At 27.6% G+C, this 21,535-nt stretch overlaps 1 protein-coding gene across 2 annotated transcripts in view; it reads left to right on the forward strand.

Moving 5' to 3' along the window:
• Nucleotides 1–14,848: 14,848 nt before the first annotated feature.
• Nucleotides 14,849–21,535, forward strand: part of LOC101237935 (cyclic AMP-responsive element-binding protein 3-like protein 4) — a 42,427-nt gene continuing 35,740 nt past the window's right edge. For both annotated transcript variants that reach the window (XM_065813386.1, XM_065813387.1), the window contains exons 1-3: nucleotides 14,849–14,974; nucleotides 15,381–15,548; nucleotides 16,812–16,982. In XM_065813386.1, the coding sequence (XP_065669458.1) occupies nucleotides 14,954–14,974; nucleotides 15,381–15,548; nucleotides 16,812–16,982 (360 nt within the window). In that variant the 5' untranslated portion in view covers nucleotides 14,849–14,953. The remainder of the gene's footprint in view (nucleotides 14,975–15,380; nucleotides 15,549–16,811; nucleotides 16,983–21,535) is intronic.

The raw sequence follows: 21,535 nt of genomic DNA on the forward strand, positions 1-21,535 counted from the left end.
AATAATAATCCCCACATGGGTTACAGTGGAAAAAATCCACGCGTATCCCATGTGCGCTTTTTCACTGGGTACCATCGATCAAAAGATATTGGCAGATTGCTTTTTGTACAGTTATTATTATCGACTATATCTTAAATCGTATTCCATGTTTTTATGACTCGTACAGACTTATAAATTTTTTATAAGTTTCTATTAAGTTTTTATTAATTTTTTTTTTCCAGACCATCCAAAACTTATTAGGAACCTTAACCCGTCATTTATTTTTGAAGAAAATAAAAGTTTGAATGTTAAATCTTTTTTCTTATAAAAAAAGTTGTCATTTAAATGTGCGTTGAACGCGTAGACTTGACTAATTTTAATTTAAATAATTATCTAAGCACTTTAAAAACGTAAGTAAGGCGCAAAAAAATTTCTACCGCTGGTGTTTAATGCAATTTTAGGCTTTTTAAAAATTCTCTCCCTTTTGTTTGTTATAATATATTATATCTTTATATACCAACAATAGAACTTTACAAATGTTTTAATTTTTATTTTAGAAAGTTGAAAAAAAATTTAAAAAATTAGTATTCAAGCGACAGGATTTGAACATTTACGGTGTACTTTGGAGCGCAGCAAGCTAACCACTTTGGCCATTAAGACATACCAAACTGCCAATTTTAACACTATTTTAAAAAAATATATATGAAACAGCAAATAAACGCTTTAAATCAAAACTAAGGAGATTCGGCCGCAATGTACTTTTTAAATAAAAGTAACGCTTTATTAAAGTAAAAATATCTATTGAACTTTAAAAATGTTTTATTTTTTATTTTAAAAAATCTAAAAAGATTTAAAAAAAAAAAAAAATTAAAAAAAAAAGAGTGGAAAAGCAAAGTTTTGAACTAACCGCTTCGGCCATTAAAGCTTATTGTTCGATGAAAGTCTTATTTAATAAACAAAAGATTTTATAAAACGCCAAATAAATGCTATAAATTAACACTTACGAGATATTGCCACATTGAAATATTCAAGTAAAAGTAAAACTTGATATATGTTTTAACATTACATATTTTAAAGTTTAGATATATAAGAAGTTTGCATACACTTTCGTTCACATTTTCTAATACAAAATGTTCTTGCCATTAACTCAGGTGTAATGGCTGCCGCGACTTTCGTGTATAACAATCACGAATGAGTAACGGCAGCAGCAGCAGCATTAAGTTCAGTATTAAATATTATAGGATTTTACGTATAGGATTATAGGTCTTTTCTTTTTTAAACTTGGTAAGAGCTGGATACACAGCCGTTAAGTTAAGAGTTTTGTTTACACTTTTTAATCAACCGATCCTTCTTCCACTCCTCGAGTTATTTTTTATTGTTGTAGTTTTCTTTATTTTTTTTTTATTTTTTTTATTTTTTTTTATATTATGTATTTTTTTGTAATTTTTGTTATTTTGTATTTCACTCTCAGTTTGGTCAACAACTATTTAATATCTGATAGGCAGTTACAGCAAATCGTCTTTGGCCAAAATTAATATGAAAGCGGATTTCTTTATGAGTTTTCCTTTCGGTACAATCTTCAAATAGGTCGTAAAAGGTTTGAGGACAATTTCTAGTTATAATAGAATGAACAAGTTCAGCTGCATGCTTTTCTCTTCTATCTTTTAATGAGTCCAGTTTTAATTCAGTAAAAAGATGGGCTGAATGAGCATCTCAATTTACTCCGCAAATAATTCGAGAAGCAATTTTTTGAACTTTGTCTAGTTTCTCTAACTGTGATGTTGCTTCAGATAAGAGAATTGCACAAGAATACTCAAACTGAACTCTTACTAATAATATATAAGCCAATCTCAGAAGGTACCGAGTTAGGTACCGACTAGCTCTCAAAAAAATTCCTAAGATACCATGACATTTTTTTAAACATTATTTATATGAGGACCAAAGGTAAGATGCCAAACAAATGCAAAATAATGAAAAATAAAGTCAAATTAGTAAATTTAGAATCTACTCATTTTATTTCAAAAAAAAAAAGAAAATTGACGTAAAGTTTTTTTTTTAATTTAGATTTTTTCATTAACATTGGTAGAATGGTTATTGGTAACAACTCTTATTTTAAATTCAGGTTTATGCATTACTAATTCACTATTAGTAATACACTCCTCGATTAGTTTTTTCAAACATAAACGTGTTATGCAAACTTCAGGTGAGGATTTCAGAACTTGAAAACAAAATTTTTGAAACTCTACAATCATAAAAACAAAAATAACTTGTTTATAAAGATTACTTTATCAATCTTCACCAAATTATTTACCACTTTGATATTGGGCTGTTTTTTTGCAAATGCATCTTACACACAAGAAGCAGGCAATCGCTTAATACACAATTTTTTTCAATGATTTTTTTAACATACTACAGTTTATTAATTTTCTCTACTGCGAAATTATTTAGGTAAAGAAATATGACACCCTCTATAACTTATAGAGGCTATCATATTTCTTTACCTAAATAGTAAAAGAATTTTGTATACTAATTTCTCTTTTTCAATAAACTTAATTTAAAACCTTTTAAGGTTTTAAATTGAAAAGGGCGTTAGGCGTAAAACATGTCCCACCCCTAATATCACTTTATACTCCACTTTTAAATGCTTAAAAGTAAGAAAATATAATTTATACTTTTGAACACAAAATATAATCAGTGTTTTTAAGATTAAAATGTTTGTAAAAATGTAACATTTCACTGCGAGGGTGTTAAAACGTAATGAAGGCATCCACCCTTTATTCTAAGAAAGATCAATAATATTTGGAAATGGAATGGAAGCAAATAAGAAAAACTTTTTTCTGTATAAAGATAACAAATTTTATCAGAAAACACTCTTTCGGATGAAAAACATATTTTTTTTAAGGTTACGATTATATTCTGAAGCCCCTCTGGCCCGCTAGGCACCCCTTTTATCTATAGACTAATATAAAATTGTAGCCTACTCTTACATCTATCTTTTGATACCAAGGTATTTGGAAAAGATTTGACAAAGTTATAAAAATATCATAGAAAAAAGGTTTTTTTTTTCGGAACCAGTTTCTTTAATATAGTGTATATATTATGTATAGGTATACATCTAAAATTTGCTAATACAAACGCCATACCTTTTGTTTGAATTGTTCGCTTTTGATTTAACCTTTATTTTATTTCACCTTTAAAATACTGTATTGAAGGGTTTTCTAATGATGTATAACATTTTAGTATATGCTCAATTAAAAAATCTCAGTCCACAAATCAAAGCTGGTATTTAAACTGGAAACAAATCTTTATATTTAGTAAGGTGTTCAGCGTCAGCATTCATGAAAAAAAAACTCATACGATGTAAATGTACACCTTTGCGAAATTATTGGAAAAGTAATTTATGCTAAGTGTAGTTGTGAGACTGAACAGGAGGATGTTGTAAGCACGTGGCAGCAACCTTGTATCAACTTCAAAAAACTTAAAAGGTGTTCCAGATGACAAGGTTTGTACAGACTTATTACAGCAATACCATGTCTCTGGTGAGTCTGTAAAAAATTCTGAAGCTATACTTTTTTTAAACCTTATATTTGAAAAAACAGATATTTCAAAGGATTTAAATAAGTTTTTTTAAAGACCACTGGTCTTTGGTCAGCGAAATTTTTGTGCTACACAATATTTGCTTATAAAGCAACTGAAAAAATTTAAAAGTTGCATGCAGGACTTCTAAATATAAAACAAGGGATGACTATGGCAGCATTATCAGAAAGAAATAAGTTTAAACCTGAAGATTTTTATTGTACTCCAATTAACTTAGTTAGTAGTACATCTTTAATGTTAAGAAATATAACTAAAAATCTTTTTAAAATTTTGTTCCAGATATAGAGATGGAGGTAAATGACATTAATTATAAATTTGTAACTGACCATCTTTTGTTGTCTATTGAAGATGCTATAACTATAGAAAATGAAACTTTGGGTCAGTCTAATAACAGTGTATGGTTTATTGAACCATACACTGTTATTAGACTGGTTTGAAGAATGTGTTATGTCACAAAAAATATTTTTTATAATAAAATATTTTTTTATTATAACAAATATTTAATAAAATTTGAAATTGTTCTTTTATTAGACTTAAAGCACTCGCGCGTTAAGTAGTGACAATAATTTACATATAAAAAACTTACGATAAAACAAAATAGCATAAAAATTTTACCATAAAACAAAATAACATAAAAAATTAAATACAAAATATTATTTACAAGTAGCTATTTAAACGTAAATATTCAATATTTCTCGACCACTTTTAAATTTTTTTTCTCAAATAATTTTTAGACGAATCTGATTTGTAAACTCCGATAAATTCTTCTCATAGAATTAACTTCCGGATTATGAATAAAAATAAATTATACCTTCTACATATATATATAGAAGAAAAGAAAGTTCAAATCATTGTTTAAACATAATATAGAACTAAGCATAACTCTGAATGTCAGAAACAAGCCTTGTGGGCCAGGAAGAGAACAAAATCAGCTTTTACTACTTGAAACTATTGTGATTATTGCTATGCATGGATCAGCATTTCAAAAAAAAAAAAACGAAGTAGTAATGTATATAGAGGCATCAAAATGTTAGACCAACTGGCTGAACAGTTGAAGTGGATGGCTACACAATCAGTAGAAGTCGGCTTTATCTTCGTCTCTTACCAAAGCGCAGCTCATCTCTTGAAGGCTAGCGTCATGTATCAACGGTACCAGTAAAATTAATTAGATGACAGAAAGATCAGCACGCTGAACATATTTACGGTTTATTTTGTACTGTTACAATAAGACACTTGGAAGAGTTAGCGTCCATGTTAGGAATGAACGAAGTGCGTATTTTGAGTCAAGATTACAAAGCTCGTGTTCCAATTGGGTTGACTTCCATTACTGACGCACGTTGTCACAGAGTCAGCTTACCTGACCATGATTGAGTGGTGGCTGCAGGACACAAAAATAACTCCATCGGTGTATGCTGGAATCTCAATTCAGCCTAATGGTCTTGGAAACCGAGAAGCAGTAGGACATTTCAGACCAACCGATGTAACAATCGGATCAAGAAAACACTCAAAATCAACAGCATTCAGCAATGGATTTGGTTTACAAAGATTGCTTACACTCAAAGAGTTTGAAATCATTACAGGAAATGGTATTGATTGATTGGTTAAACCATTTTTAGTTTTGACGGTGTCCCTGATGAGAACCCAAGATACCCAAAAGTAATAAAGATTACAGTACACCATTTTATTTAGCATAATTTTGATCCTTTATTTCTTTCTGCAAATGCTCCTGAATGAAGTATATTTTAATAGGGAAAGAAAAATGGCACCACATAGTAAAGTTAAAACATTTTTTGGGTGAGCCATATTGACTTTGGTCATCTTTTAATATCTTTAACCTATACAAAGCATTAGACAATAAAATAAAAATTAAGTGAACCAAATAAATACAACCATTTGTTTAATATTCTTGTCGCATAAAATGATGTAACTAATCCCCAGATTGGCTGTCAGTCTATTACTAGTATTAGTTGAACATCACCTTAAACTGATTACAGTTATTTAACTCTGAATATTTTTCTAGTTAAGCCATTTATTCCTTACTGCAATGGTTTTAAACATTAATAATAAACCACATTTTAACCAATAAAACACTGCATGGTTTTAAACAAAAATTGAAACAACTTTCTGTTTTAATTTTACAAATGATTCTATTTTTTACACTTATTTTTATTTGTACTAGTTGCAACTAAAGCCTGCAAACTTCCATACCTTTCTATCTTTCATAACATAAAATATTTTCTTCAAAATATCAAAACCCTTTCCAAATTTACAAGCAATCAATGTATCATAATCAGAAAAAAAAAAAAAAAATGCACTTATTCAAAACGAATTATTTTTGTATCTTAAAAATATTTCTTTATTCTTGTTTCATCAACTTTTGCATCAAGTCCAGTTCAATTAATAATCTACTCTTCATGTGACAGGGCCGACGACACTGGGGAGGGAGAGGGGGATTGAAAGAAGTGCCCCCGACTTTTTTTCTAAAGAACATATTTATTTTCTTTAGAGAATTTAAGATATACAGAGGCTGTTTCAAAAATTCCTTTTGAAAATTTTGTTGTGAATTTCATTTTTCATTCAAATATTTTAGAAACTACTGTACAGTATCTAACAATTTAGAAAGTTTGGTTAGCGTGGGTAATATATCAACTTTTTCTTAACCAGAGACTTAAGGCAAGTGTTTTACGGATCAAACATACTAATGAATAAAATAAGCTCTCTCAACTCCTCTTGTCAAGGGATCAGAAATGGTATGATAGTCACATACGAACGAGTCAATATCTTACGCAGATTGTAAAATGTAATGACAACAAGTGCTGTTTGGAACCAAGATATTCTTATTTCAGTGTGATAATAGACAGGTTTCTTTCGTACCCATTGCCAGTTTTTTCAAAAATTAATACAAATATTAATGGAATGACTTTTTCCCAGAATATTATTATACATTGAAGTGTTGCATTAATTTGAAATATGTTCTTATTTAATCGTCTACTGTATACATTTTTGTAAACACTTTAATCTTTATTTTTTTGTTCGGAGTAAGTTTTTGTAGTTATAAACTGGAAATATGTTCTTAAGTTAAAAGTTTAATAACTTTTTTTCAATACCTTTTACTTTTATTCACTTTTTTATCAGAGCAAGCATTTGTAATTTTAAATGGTTCTCTAAATAGTTTACTCTTTTTTGTTTTAGTTGTAAGCTATTCTATTCAAAATGATTTTATTGTTTGGACACCAGAGGACATGTTAGTGGAGAAAACTGAGTTTGATAAAGACAGATGGGACTATTGCCTACACTTAAAAAGTTTTGAGTATATATCTGTTGGTCAGCGGTGGCACTAGGTAAATCGTGGACGTCGACGAAATAAGCTTTGCAGGGCCCCTTTATGTAAAAAAAAACAACTAATAAAAACATACCTTGATTTGGCTGAATCTCCGGGCTTGAATTTTTATTGAGCACTATATTTTATTAAAAGTTATTAACACAAGTCAGTGCTGTTATTGTTAATTATTTCAAAAAATATTTATTTTACTCTTCATTTTGATATAAGTATCCACACTAATTTATTCTGAATATTTAAATATTAGGTTTCAGTATAAGTTTAAAAATTTAGATTGAAAAATTTAGGAGGAGCATATAAGTTTTATTGTTAATTATGATATGTATAACAATAATTACACGAACAAACACAAATTATTTTTAATTTGTGACAAACTTTTCGGCTTTTAGCCTCGCTGAATTTTTTTAAAATAGTGTCATAATTAACACCTGCTGCTATTTCAACTTCAATGTACAAAATGGATAAAGCAGATAGTCTTTCTTGGCTCATCGTGCTTCTTGAGTAGGTCTTAATCAGTTTTAACTTTGAGAAGCTTCTCTCAGCAGAAGCTGTACTTAATGGAATTGTGAGCATGATTCTGATTTTTATATAATGATTTAGATATATTTCTTCAAAATTATTTTCAAAACAATTATAGGTAGGTAGGGGAAAGCGTGCATCCTTGATCATAAAATCCAGGGCGCATTATGTTAATAACATTCTCCTAAATTAATGATAATTGTAAAACTAATATTGACTATAAAAAATATATATATATACTTTCTTAAAGTTTATTAAAACCATAAATATAGAAAACTCTAAAATAGTTTTAAAATTTTGTCTATCGTAAATTTTTGTTTAATTTTTTTCCCCCTGCATTTTAGGATCAAGGGTGCATACTACATGAATTATAAATTGTGCATACTACATGAATTATAAATTTTGTTCCCTTACATGAATTATAAATTGTGATTTTAATTATTTATATTTTATGGTATTAACTTTAGCTCAAGATAGTCATAAATGAAGCAGAACATTTTTAATTAACTTTTTAAATTTACGTGAAATTAATTAAATAAAGAGTTAAATTTTATTTATAACAGTTTGTAATATTTACTTACTTTGTTATTATTTTTATAATAGATTGTAGTAGTAAACAATAGCTGCACTAAATGCTTAAATAATTGCACTATATTTAATATTTAAGTTATAACTTAATAAAGTTAGTTATGTTATAATAAAAAAACTTAAATTTGAATTCGAATTCATTTTCATTTCTCAAATTTTATAATTGTTTTACTTATAATTTGACGCGTGTCACGAGCAGTAATCGAATAAAAATGAAATAGACTGAGACAATCAAATTTTTTATAGATCTAGAATAGAATATCAACATTCCTTGTTAATTATATAGTTAACGATACGTTACGCCTCAGAGCTGGTAAACAATAATAAACAATATCTAAAAATGCTTTTATGTTATCAGTTGATACCTAGAAAATGATATTTATTTAAAGTGGAAGTAATATAATGCCGATGGTAAAACCGACAAATAAACATGTTTTCGTCCAGCTTAGCAAAATAAGATATGTAAAAATACCATCAATTATCATGAAGATACAGTATATAATTTTTTAAGTATATTTTTGCGAGGCCCCTTTAAGCGCAAGGACATCGGCAATCGCCGACGTCGCCGACGCCTAACGCCGCCACTGCTGTTGGTATTTTAAAACTAAATAAATATTTTAAAATTAATTAATTAAATTATTAGAACTCAAATGAATTTTTGAAACCATTATTTTTAAAGTCAACTCTAAATCTAGTTATCTATTTATTTACAAATATTTTTTATCTAATTTGTCACCATTAACTATAAGTGTGTGTGTGTGCGTGCGTGCGTGCGTGAGTATGTGAGTGTGTGTGTGTGTGTGTGTGTGTGGGGGGGGGGGGGGAGGAGGATGTTAGGTGAAGTAACAATATTTTATAGAAGTATGTATCAGTATGTTCTGATCTTTTTTTAATGAAATTAAAAAAAAGATTTTAAACATTCTGATACATACTTCTATAAATACTGTTACTTCACCTAACATACCACCATTTAAATCAATTTTATTCGAGTTAAAATTTCTGTAAAATCCAATCAATGTTTTGCTGTGGCATACATTTACCACAATGCGTTGCGAAAAATAGGTATAGTGAGAACGGCGAAATAAGGTCACAACGTATAAGTAAAAAAAAATATTGATTTTTTTCTAACAATTTAAGCAGAGTTTCATTAAATCTACAATTTGCTTGTTATTTTTCTTACAAAAATCTTCTACTCTATAGATACATCCATAAAGAACTATTTCAGAACCAGTACAAATCGAGTATAATATTGTTTCATTATGTAAATAACTAATAACTAATATTGTTTCATTATGTAAACAACTATTATTCAAATTAAAAGAAACGATGCTTTTATAGTTATAAATACATACTTTACCTCGCCTATTAATCCGTCTGTCTTGTCTTTACAAAGATTTAGAGAACTGAGTATATATGTTATTGATGATTCATTTTACCACGTCGCACTTATCATTATACGTTATAATAGCTTAATTTCAATAACAATTAATATTTCATCAAACTTGTTGCTTAGTGACGTTGCATTAGTATACCAGCAATACAGCTGAATATACTTGTAATTTACTTGATGTAGATTTTTCAGACTCTACTTCCTCGAATACCTTACGAATTACCTTTTGAATGCTGGATCTTCTTGACTCATTGTATGGGTTTTTTTTATGTCTCTGTTTTTATGATTCATTCTATTATCTCCTAATGAGGGTACAGCTCTGAAACTTATTTTTATAGTTTGAGGCTGGCTGGAAGTCAGGTTTCCCGAACTCTGTGGTAGCTCTCAGGGGGCTTATTACATCAACAGCAGTAAAATATCAAAGTACTAACAATACGATATATGTACTCGATGAGTCATTTACCATTTGTCTTCAAGGATTGACTCTTACTTCCAATCTTTCTTGGAAACCATATATTAAGTTTATTTCAAAACTAGCATCTGAATAATGTGCAAAAACGCATTGTAAACATAGTTGGACCTGCTCTTGCAGTCAACCTTTAACCGTTGTTATATCGTCATATAGTTGCTTCTCTTTCTCTTTTCTATAAAAACTAAAATGGATGCTGCTCTAAAGAACTAGCGTCTCTTGTGGGATCTACTAAAATTCGTATTCGTGTTAACTCGGTTTGAAAGTCCATCATCTGATCTTCTTTAATTTGAATCAACTTAATTGGGTTCTTTCGAGGAATGTACTTTTTTATCCTGACAATTGGAATGTAAACTTCAGCTACTTCCATATTTATTTCAATAATATTATGTAAACCGTTGGTACTTTTGGAAATAATTGGTACTTTTGGAAGTTAACCATCCTTTGACAGTGGTTTCGCATTTTTGTCGGTGGAAGCGTAAACGTAAACGCACCAACATTTGATAAATTCTTCTACACAATCTTTTGGACAACCTTAAAGTACATTTGGATGTACCTAGTGCAATCATATTCTTATTATTTTCGTTTATTAATTAATTAACAATAAAGATTAGTGTAATTGTAAGATATACTTGAGTAAAAAGAATCAGTGATCGTATAGATGCGAGTAAGATGCGAGACGTATTTGTTTATCAAAAATATTATGATACTTTTGTTTTCGCTTGAGTCATGCGGTTCAGAAGAATTAGCATTTTAATTCAAGCCATAAAGACCATAACTAAAGAAAAGTTTAAAATTTATATTTATTTATTTTTGCTTTTTCTAAAATCTAAATTAAGTTCAAAGTTCTTCAATAGCGGTTCTCAGTGACAAGATCTATCTCAGGGTGAACATGATGTCATTTGCTATCACATGCCTCCGTTTTTAGGCATTCTATATCCCACGAGCCACGAGTTTGTAGCTGCCTTTAAAAACAATGGCTTTGGATTCAAATTTAAACTTGGCAACATTTAGATACCTTTACAAGCCAGTAACTTCATTGTCTGAGCTGAACAACGACGGTGCTTTGGTAGATTGATATCATGATAGCAACTTTCTATAACTTTCTTCCAAAAAGAAGGGTGCTAAGTTGACCATATATATATATATATATATATATATATATATATATATATATATATATATATATATATATATATATATATATATATATATATATATATATATATGCGTGTTTGTGTGTGTGTGTATAAATTAAGTTTTTTATGATCATTTTTTAACATTTAAACCAAAGTTTTTTTTTTTTGTGACTTTTTTAGACAGTATATCTCAATTTTTATTGTGACAAACGGAAAACGAATGCTTCAGAACGGTCACTCGTTACTTTTAAATTTTCAATCTTTTCAAATAAAAATAGTTTTAACGCGCGTTACGTTTTTTTAATTGCTGAAGCCATAGGAAAGCTTAAACAATATTAAACATGAAGCGCACAAAAAAGATGGTTAAATTATGAATTATAATCGAAAAATAAAAAAAAGATGTGTTAATATAACTTAGAGTCAATAAAGGATTTAGTTTTACAAAACAATAAATTTAAGTTTAAAGATGTAACCACATCTTCTTGAGAAAACCAAGCATTTGGTTTTTTTTCAGAGGAAATTTGATTGACATAAATAACTCCTATGACCTTTCCATCATCAGCGTATTACTGAGTTTCTTTCTTTGCCTAGTGCCTCTTTTAATACACTTTTTATTTATAAATAAAAATTAACTTTGAAAATAGATACTTTAGGAATTCATTTTCAAAACATTGTATGGTATACTATGTTTAACAAAAAAATAGATTCCATTCCAAAAACTCCATGATTAAACTCAATTGTAGTTATATGGTATACCAAGTTTAACAAAAAAATAAATTCCATTCCAAAAACTCCATGATTAAACTTCAATTGTAGTTATATGGTATACCAAGTTTAACAAAAAAATAGATTCCATTCCAAAAACTCCATGATTAAACTAAATTGTAGTTATATGGTATATCAAGTTTAACAAAAAAATAGATTCCATTCCAAAAACTCCATGATTAAACTCAATTGTAGTTATATGGTATACCAAGTTTAACAAAAAAATAGATTCCATTCCAAAAACTCCATGATTAAACTCAATTGTAGTTATATGGTATACCAAGTTTAACAAAAAAATAGATTCCATTTCAAAAACTCCATGATTAAACTCAATTGTAATTGAAAATACAGACAATTCTAGTTCTTTCTTTGACACAATCTTTTTCCAAATAACACTTTTCAATTCCGAATAACATCATTCAACTGTAAAAACTGCAAATAAACAACAAATACTCAACTTATTTTACATGGTAAAAATTATCGTTTTAAAGTATGGATTTTAAATTAGTTTTAAACAACTTCTTTAGAATAAATATTATTTCATACACCTTGATTATGAAGATTTCCAGCTTAAAATGAGAGGTGTTTTAATCTCAAGAAGCGTTTCCTATGGTGTTGCATTTCTTTCAAAGATTCCCATTAAAATGAATTTTAACCAACTTGTTTAACTTTTTTTTTTAATTCTAATGACATATTTTACTTCATTATAATATTTTGCATTAAAAAAACCCAAAAATATATATTATATACCTTAATTAATTTAGGTTTTTTTAATTATTATTTTTTCGCTTTTTAAATTTTTTTTCAGAATAGTCATAAAATTATTTACTACTTTTATGACTATTCTGAAAATATATTTAAAATACTTTTTTCTGAAAATATATTTAAAATACTTTTTTCTGAAAATATATTTAAAATACTTTTATCTGAAAATATATTTAAAATACTTTTATCTGAAAATATATTTAAAATACTTTTTTTCTGAAAATATATTTAAAATACTTTTTTCTGAAAATATATTTAAAATACTTTTTTCTGAAAATATATTTAAAATACTTTTTTCTGAAAATATATTTAAAATACTTTTTTCTGAAAATATATTTAAAATACTTTTTTCTAAAAATATATTTAAAATACTTTTTTCTGAAAATATATTTAAAATACTTTTATCTGAAAATATATTTAAAATACTTTTTTCTGAAAATATATTTAAAATACTTTTATCTGAAAATATATTTAAAATACTTTTTTCTGAAATAATTTGACAAAGTATCTTTTACAATTAAATGTTTGTTCGGATAAAATCTTGTTTAATGTCGTTAACATAAAACAAGTCAAACAAAAAAAAAAGAAAGAGATAAATTATTTAAAACTTTAGTTTTTTGGTAATGTAAATGAAGCATAGTTATTTGCTGTGTAAGACATAAACTTTTTTTCTTTTTTGTTCACATCCGGGGCACGTATGCATTTTTTGAACCTCCCCCCCCCCCCAATTCGGCAACCTTGATTAAAGGAGCCAGCTTGATGGAAAAAATCAGTCAAAACACTAAACCTGAACATCAAATACACATAGCTGATAGAAGGCTTGGCCCAAATATTTAGATCTGTTTTTTAAAGTTCTTCATATATCAGTAGAACCTGAGAGAGCTTTTTTTAGTCTTTGACTGTTTGCAACTAAAATAAAAAGTTCTTTAAATGACAAAAGTTTAGGTGCATTGACATTTTTTTAAAGCAAAAAATGAAAAGTTATCATTGATATTTTGTATTTTTTTAAATCTAAACATCATGTTTGTTTTTCCATAGATTTGGTTTTATTAATAATAAGCACTCGGTCTAACTACGGTCTAAATAATTAAGCATTCGGTCTTTCTTTTCTATTTCTAAAAAATAGCTAGTAAAAACTTTTAAAATGTTAAAAAACAAAAATATTTAATAAAGCTATATTTAGCTGATAATTTGATTCTGATTAAACTTTAGACAATTGTTTTGAATTAAAATAAAATTGAATCAGTATATTATTAATTAAGCAGCCGTAGCGCAGTTGTTGGTGCATTTGCCTCAGAAATTAGAGATCCTTGATTCAATGCCACCTCTGGGCAAGTTTAATAACATCGGTAAGGAAGGAGGCGTGAAATTCCCTTCAAATGCTCTTCCGCGATGTTCTGTGATAAGACCGTAAGGACTTCTTGGGGCACCTAAAATAAAAAAATAATAATAAAAATTAATCAGTGAAATTTTTATTTCTCAATTTTCAGTAGTTTTGTAAAATTAAGATGTCTGAAAATGAAAATACCCATCCAATTTTGATCCCTCCAATCAGAATAGATCTGCAGACATATACCATTTTTATGCAGAAAGGAACTTGTAAATAAAATAAATAAATACATTAATAAAATTATAAATTACATTATAACTGACATTAGATTTGTGACATTTAGTGTCAATTCATTAAAACTAATGAATTTTCATTCTTGCAAAAATTAGAAAAGGCTGTGTACATTAGTTCTGCTGATAAAGATCCGAAAATCATGGAAGATTTTAGTAAAACATTAAATTTGTTCAAATTTATTTTTTACACTAAAAGTCAAATTTTTATGATAGCAATTTTATGATTGCAGTAACTCCGAAAAAAAATATATTGTAAATCCGCAATTTTGTTTTACGCATAAGAAATATTGTATTTTTTACGCATCATAACCAATGTTTTAATTTCATCGCCATCTTGAATATCTCATGCATTGTTTCATCAAAACTTAGTATGATGCATGACAAAATGATTTTCATAAATTGGTTATTAAAATCTAAACAATTTATTTATCAGACTGTTTTAAATATCAGTTTTTAGAAGGAAAAAAAAATGCAGTTAGCGGAAAAAAAATTTTCTTTTAATATTATATGGCACAACTTTTTAAAGGGTGCAGAATAAGGCTCGTATAGGGACAAGTTACAAACAACGTAGTTCTATGTAAATTTTATAATTTAGGAAACACGTAATCAATTAAATAGATGCAGCTAGGTATTAAAACTTAAACTCGCCGTGCGCATAGGCCCATCCACGCTTCGGTGAACAGCGTGAATCATACTACCCACGTCAGCATGAATTTTTTTTAGTAAGTATTAACATCAAAACGGTTTGAGACGCCTTAAGTTAATTTTGCACTTAAAAAATGTCTTATAAATCAAACGAGGTAAATATTTCTTAAAACGATTTTAAAATTGCAAGCAACTAGAGATTTATTATATTTGCATATATGCATATATATATATATATATATATATATATATGTATGTATATATATATATATATATATATATATATATATGTATAGATATATATATATATTTATACATATATATATATATATATATATATATATATATATATATATATATATATATATATATATATATATATATATATATATATATATATATATATATATATATATATATATATATATATATATATATATATAAACCACAATAAGTAAAGAAATATTTTAAATCTGTGTAGCTTTGACCGTTTTTTTACGTGGTAGAACTATATTTCTATATTTATTCTTTGATTTTAACGAATAACTTTTACTGATTTAGGACTTGTCTCGTTGTTTGTCACCTTTGCTTTCTCGATCCGTTAATGCATCACGCTCGTCATCCCCATCATTATCAATGGTTTATCAAGCTAAAGAAATTAAGAATGAGATTGATATGGACATAAATTCATCAGAAAATGATGTAGCTGAATATATCGTTAATAATTATGTAGGTAGCGTTTGTATGTTTAAAGCAAATTTAGTTACAGATCTTAAAAATTTTCAAGGGATAAAAGCACGCCATCATAGTTTACGCCTTGTGCAACTTCTTTGTTAGTACAGCTTGCTCGGTATTTTGCAAATAACTATTTTATTAAACCTAAAGCTTCCAACTTAATTCAATCTTTAAAAATCAAAGCTGGAGTAACAATCTCATGAAGTAATATCTTAGAGGACTATAATATTATAGTCCAACCACTCAGTCGTCTAATATAAAGAGCAATTGAAACCTCTTTAATTTAAAAATTATAATTTTTATGGTTGTTTTTTTATAAACATTAAAAAAAATGTTAATGTTTATTAAAAATTATCTTTTATATTTATTTAAACTATAATTATTTTTTATTGATTCTGGTTTCGTCTTAACCTCTGATCAATCATGATCCGGTGTTATTTGGCAAATTAAATTATTTTCAAAATTTTTATAGGCAAAATATACTTATGAGACATATGGCCACCAGAGACTTAGACATATGGCTGTTAAATGAAATAACAAAATGTTTTTAAGCTTAAAACCAGAATGTAAAAATGTTTTTTAATTTAGATGAGTTCTTGAGGTTTCTCTAGAGCCATTCCCAAGCAACACAAAACTTTGGTCCAACGTTGTGAAGGCATTGAACCAACAATTCCGACGTTGGTCTGACTTCGGGCCAAAGGAGTGTGCTGCTTATATAATATGAAAAACAGAAATAAAACTTTCAAAATTTTATTTCTGTTTTCATATTACGGTTGACTTTGAAAAAAGTCATAATATTACGGTTGAAATACATTAAGAAAATATCCCGGTTGACTTTAAAAAATTGTAATATTGAGATCAGTCATCAATGTTGGAATAACAATGCTAATAATATCTAAAAAAAATTGCTATTAAAAGTCTTTTTTCTTTAAATTTGTAATCTAGAAAAAAACAATTTTTCAAACTTCATTAAAATTATTAAGTTAATACAGAAGTTCTGTAATAAAAAAAAATAAAATAGAAATAAAATCTGTTCTGTAATCAGATTGATTTATTAAAGTTGAAAATCTAAAAAATTTTAACTCTTTCCTAATTTATATAACGACAAAAAAAATTAAAACAAAATGTTTAAAATAAAATACTCTGGAGAATACTCTTTCTTAAATTCTTTAAACTTTTATTACATGTAAAGAAGTAACTTAAATATATTTTAAAATCAAATAATTTCCTAATATAATTTTTTGTTTCAATTTTTAGCCACCTTCGACTTCTCCGATAAGTGAAACATTTACTGATCCTGTAAGTATGGTTACGATAAGTGAAACATTTACCGATCCCGTTAGTATGGTTACGTTAAGTAAATCATCTTATTATTCAACAGAAAAAAGACAGCAAATGAATTTTGATAATCCAAAAGAAGGATCTCTAGTAAGTATTATTTATTGAAAAAAAAAACTAATTTTAAGCTATTTTTAAATTTTAAATAGATTTTTACATATATGGAGATTTTTTTGTATAAATAGTAAAATACCGTACATTGAGCCTTTTCATTAAAGTAAGGCTTATGATAGTTCTCCTTTATAACTACGTTTAAATTAATTAATATAAAAATTAAAACTTTTTTGATAGCTTTGAATGGTCGTATTCTGATATCTCTCCTTATTTTAACTAAATTTTATTAAGAAGTTTTTTGTATATAAATATATGTAGAAAAAATGTTCTATAGCAACATCTGTATAAATTATTAGAGGTTTTATAAACACTTTTTAGAATTCTATAAAATTTCAATAGACCATATGTTTTAAAAATTTATGAAACTTTTATAGAACTTTTTTCCTGGCTGGTCATATAAGACTAAGACCAAGACTTAAGACTTCAAGACAAATACCAAGACTAAGACATCAAAAAGTCAACCCAAGACCAAGACTTTAAAATTTTTCATAAGACCGAGATCAAGATTTAGCTTCTTAGAAGTTCAACACAAAAAGACTCATGGTCAAACATGTATGAATACTATTAGGCCTTTAGCTGATGTATGGCTTTACCATTGATACACATTACTCTATAATAAGACGTGATTACACATGTATAGTATAATTATGTTATCGTGAATAGTGAGTGCAATGATGCAGTCTACAATAGATAACTTTAATAATAACAGAAAACTAACAGGTTAATTTTAGTAGTAACAAATTAGTAATCATTACTCATTACTAATCTATCTGTTGTGTTGATATATATATATATATATATATATATATATATATATATATATATATATATATATATATATATATATATATATATATATATATATATATATATATATATATATATATTATATACACATATTTTGTAAGGATCAAGAAACTACAAAACAGTAAAGGTCCGATACCAAGACCAACACCAATTTTGTTTGTATATATATATATATATATATATATATATATATATATATATATATATATATATATATATATATATATATATATATATATATATATATATACGAGCTTTTTTTTTTTGTTCTATATTACAATATTTATGATACAGATACAAATAATATAAAAAAAGAAAAATCAACTAGCCAAGATAACGTTAAGAAATATAGGAAATAATATAGGAAAGGAAATTATATTTTAATAAGGATATATCTATATATATATGTTAATATATATGATATGTTAATATATATTATATATATATATATATTTGTCGTCGGAAGCGTTAGCGGTAATTTATATATTTGGCTGTCGCTTTGCTTTTTTTGTTGTCAGAAGCGTAAACGGAAATTTGGTAATTTGGCTTAACACGCAGCGATAACCATCTATGGCTATCTCGGTTCTTTTGCACAATCTTTAGAACAATCTGGAAATGTATTATATTATTCTGGAAATAAGATTATATTGATTATATTGAGTGATATGTTGTGAATAATATATAGCGATTAATAAGAATCAGTAATTATTTTCGACAAATTAGATTCAGTATGCGCAAAAGATTTATTTAAAAAATTATGGACGTTATTGTTCGCATGAGTCAGCTGTTCGGAAGACACAGATGCAAGTCGTTAACACCATAGCAAAAAAAAAAAATCATTTAAAAAAAAGCGTTCTAATTTTTTCAATAGCGGTTTCTCTGTGACAAGATCTGATGGTCTTCTTTGAGTATCCGCGTTCTTTATATTAATTTTTATTCTTTATTTCTTAACGATATCTTGGCTTATTAATTTTTCTTTTTTTATATTATTTGTATCTGTATCATAAATATTGTAATATAGAACAAAAAAAAAAAGCTCATATATATATATATATATATATATATATATATAAACAAAATTGGTATTGGTCTTGGTATCGGACCTTTACTGTTTTGTAGTTTCTTGATCCTTACAAAATATGTATATATATATATATATATATATATATATATATATATATATATATATATATATATATATATATATATATATATATATATATATATATATATACATATATATATATATATATATATATATATATATATATATATATATATATATATATATATATATATATATATATATATATATATATACATATATATATATATATATATATATATATATATATATATATATATATATATATATATATATATACAGTACCGGACAAAACGAGTGCAACCAAATAATGCTAATTTAGTTTCTTTATATAAAAGAGCTGCATTTTTTCAATTTAAAGAAATAACTATGTAACTGTTTAGAGACAAAGTTTTTCAAGTTTTATTCATAACAAAGTTCATTATTTGTACACGAAAATTCATAAATTATTCAAAAGTATTAAAAAAGTTGATTTCCTTCTGGACAAAACAAGTGCAACTCAACAAAATGTTGACCAAGCTGTATTTCCCTATCAATATTTCGTGGCGAATCCTTTGTTGTCGATCACAGCCTTGCATCTCTGAGGCATAGATTCGATCAGGTGATCAATGAAACTTTGTGGAATCGCTGCCCAGGCCTTTTGGATTTGTTCAAACAGTTGATCCTTATTACAAACACCATCACGATTAAATCTGCGGTTGACGATCTCCCACAGGTTCTTGATAGGGTTGGGATCCAGAGATTGAGGCGGCCAATCCATCACCGATAGGTGGTTATTTTGAAACCACTGCTTGACAACTTTTGCAGTGTGTTTCGGATCGTTGTCTTGCTGAAAAACCCATTTTATTGGCATATTCTATTCAACATGAGGTAACATAACATCTTTCAGGATATTTTTATACATGAAAGGGTCCATTATTCCAATCTTTCGATGTGTTGGACCTAGACCGTTAGCAGAAAAACACCCCCAGACCATTACATTGCCTCCACCATGCTTCACGGTCTTATGGTAGTAATGTAAATCGAGGCGTTTTCCGGCCGGTCGACGTACACGGCAAATGTCATCGCTCCCAATGATGTTGAACTTCGATTCATCACTGAACAGGACAGTTCGCCATTTCTGCACATTCCAGTCAATATGAGATGTTGCAAACAGGAGTGTTTTCTTCTGGTTTTTTAGTGAAATCAGCGGTTTCTTTGCAGGGCGTCGAGAAAACAATCCGGCTTCAACAGCACGTCGTCTGATTGTTCGGTCCGATACAGGCAGCTCTAATTGCTTTTGTATCTCAACTGATGATATCAAGGGATCCTTCTTGACGGATCTGACGATCATTGAACCCTCTCTAGATGTGGTGGAACACGGTCTTCCACCTTTGTTATCTGCTGCCAACTTCCCCGTAAAACGATATTTGGAACATAGTCTTGATACAGTCCATTTTTTCACGCGATATTTATCACAAATACTTTTTTGTAACATTCCACTCACGTAATCGCCAATAATTTTCTTTCTTAATTCCAACCCAAGACTGTCGGGAGCCATTTTTGCACTTGAAGTCATAAAAATAATAAAAATAAATAATCACGCTTCTCAAGGCTTACCGTGTTACATTTACCTTGTGATGATACGATAATGCTCTGTGGAACACAACGTCTTGGTTGGATGTGGACTGTATTGATGTAATGAAACACTTGTTGTATTTCACTTCTTGTATTGATGTTCTTCGATAAAACACTTTGATAAAACTCACTTCGATAAACTGTCTTGATAATACTGACTGAGTGACTTCCATATACTGACTGAATTACATGTCGATTTACATGTCTCTTATATAGTAAAATGAACCTGTGTGGAACTGTTCTGGAAGATTCTAGATGCTTCTTTTCGATGATTCTTGAAGCTTCTGGATGCGTCTGGATGCTTCTGAATGTTTCTGGATGCTACTGGATGCTTCCAGATGCTTCTTCTGGAAACTTCTTGAAGCTTCAGCATGCTTCTGGAAACATCTAGAAACTTTTGGATACTTCCTTTAATTATAAAAAAACTTCCGTGACGTTGACACGGACCAGACTTAAGAAAATGAAACAAACCAAAGAAGTTGCACTTGTTTTGTCCGCTGCAAAATGGCACTTGTCAACGAAATTCTGTCTGTGTGCTGTCACCTGTCAGCTGATTGCTCATTTCATGGCATGCTATGACTCTAGACTCCTGAACTGTTTGCTGTGGTAGTATAGTTCGTTTCGTTTTTAAGACATGTAAAATTAGGAACACTTCTTAGCATTGTTCGATGTTGGTTGCAAATGTTTTGTCAAATACTGTATATATATATATATATATATATATATATATATATATATATATATATAATATATATATATATATTTATATATATATATATATATATATATATATACATATATATATATATATATATATATATATATATATATATATATATATATATATATATATATACATACATATATATATATATATATATATATATATATATATATATATATATATATATATATATATATATATATATATCAACACAACAGATAGATTAGTAATGACTTTAAATCATTCGCTGTCTATAAATGTGAATGCGCGGGCTGT

The sequence above is a fragment of the Hydra vulgaris genome, chromosome 12 (assembly GCF_038396675.1).
Source record: "Hydra vulgaris chromosome 12, alternate assembly HydraT2T_AEP".
NCBI classification, from domain to species: Eukaryota; Metazoa; Cnidaria; class Hydrozoa; order Anthoathecata; family Hydridae; genus Hydra; species Hydra vulgaris.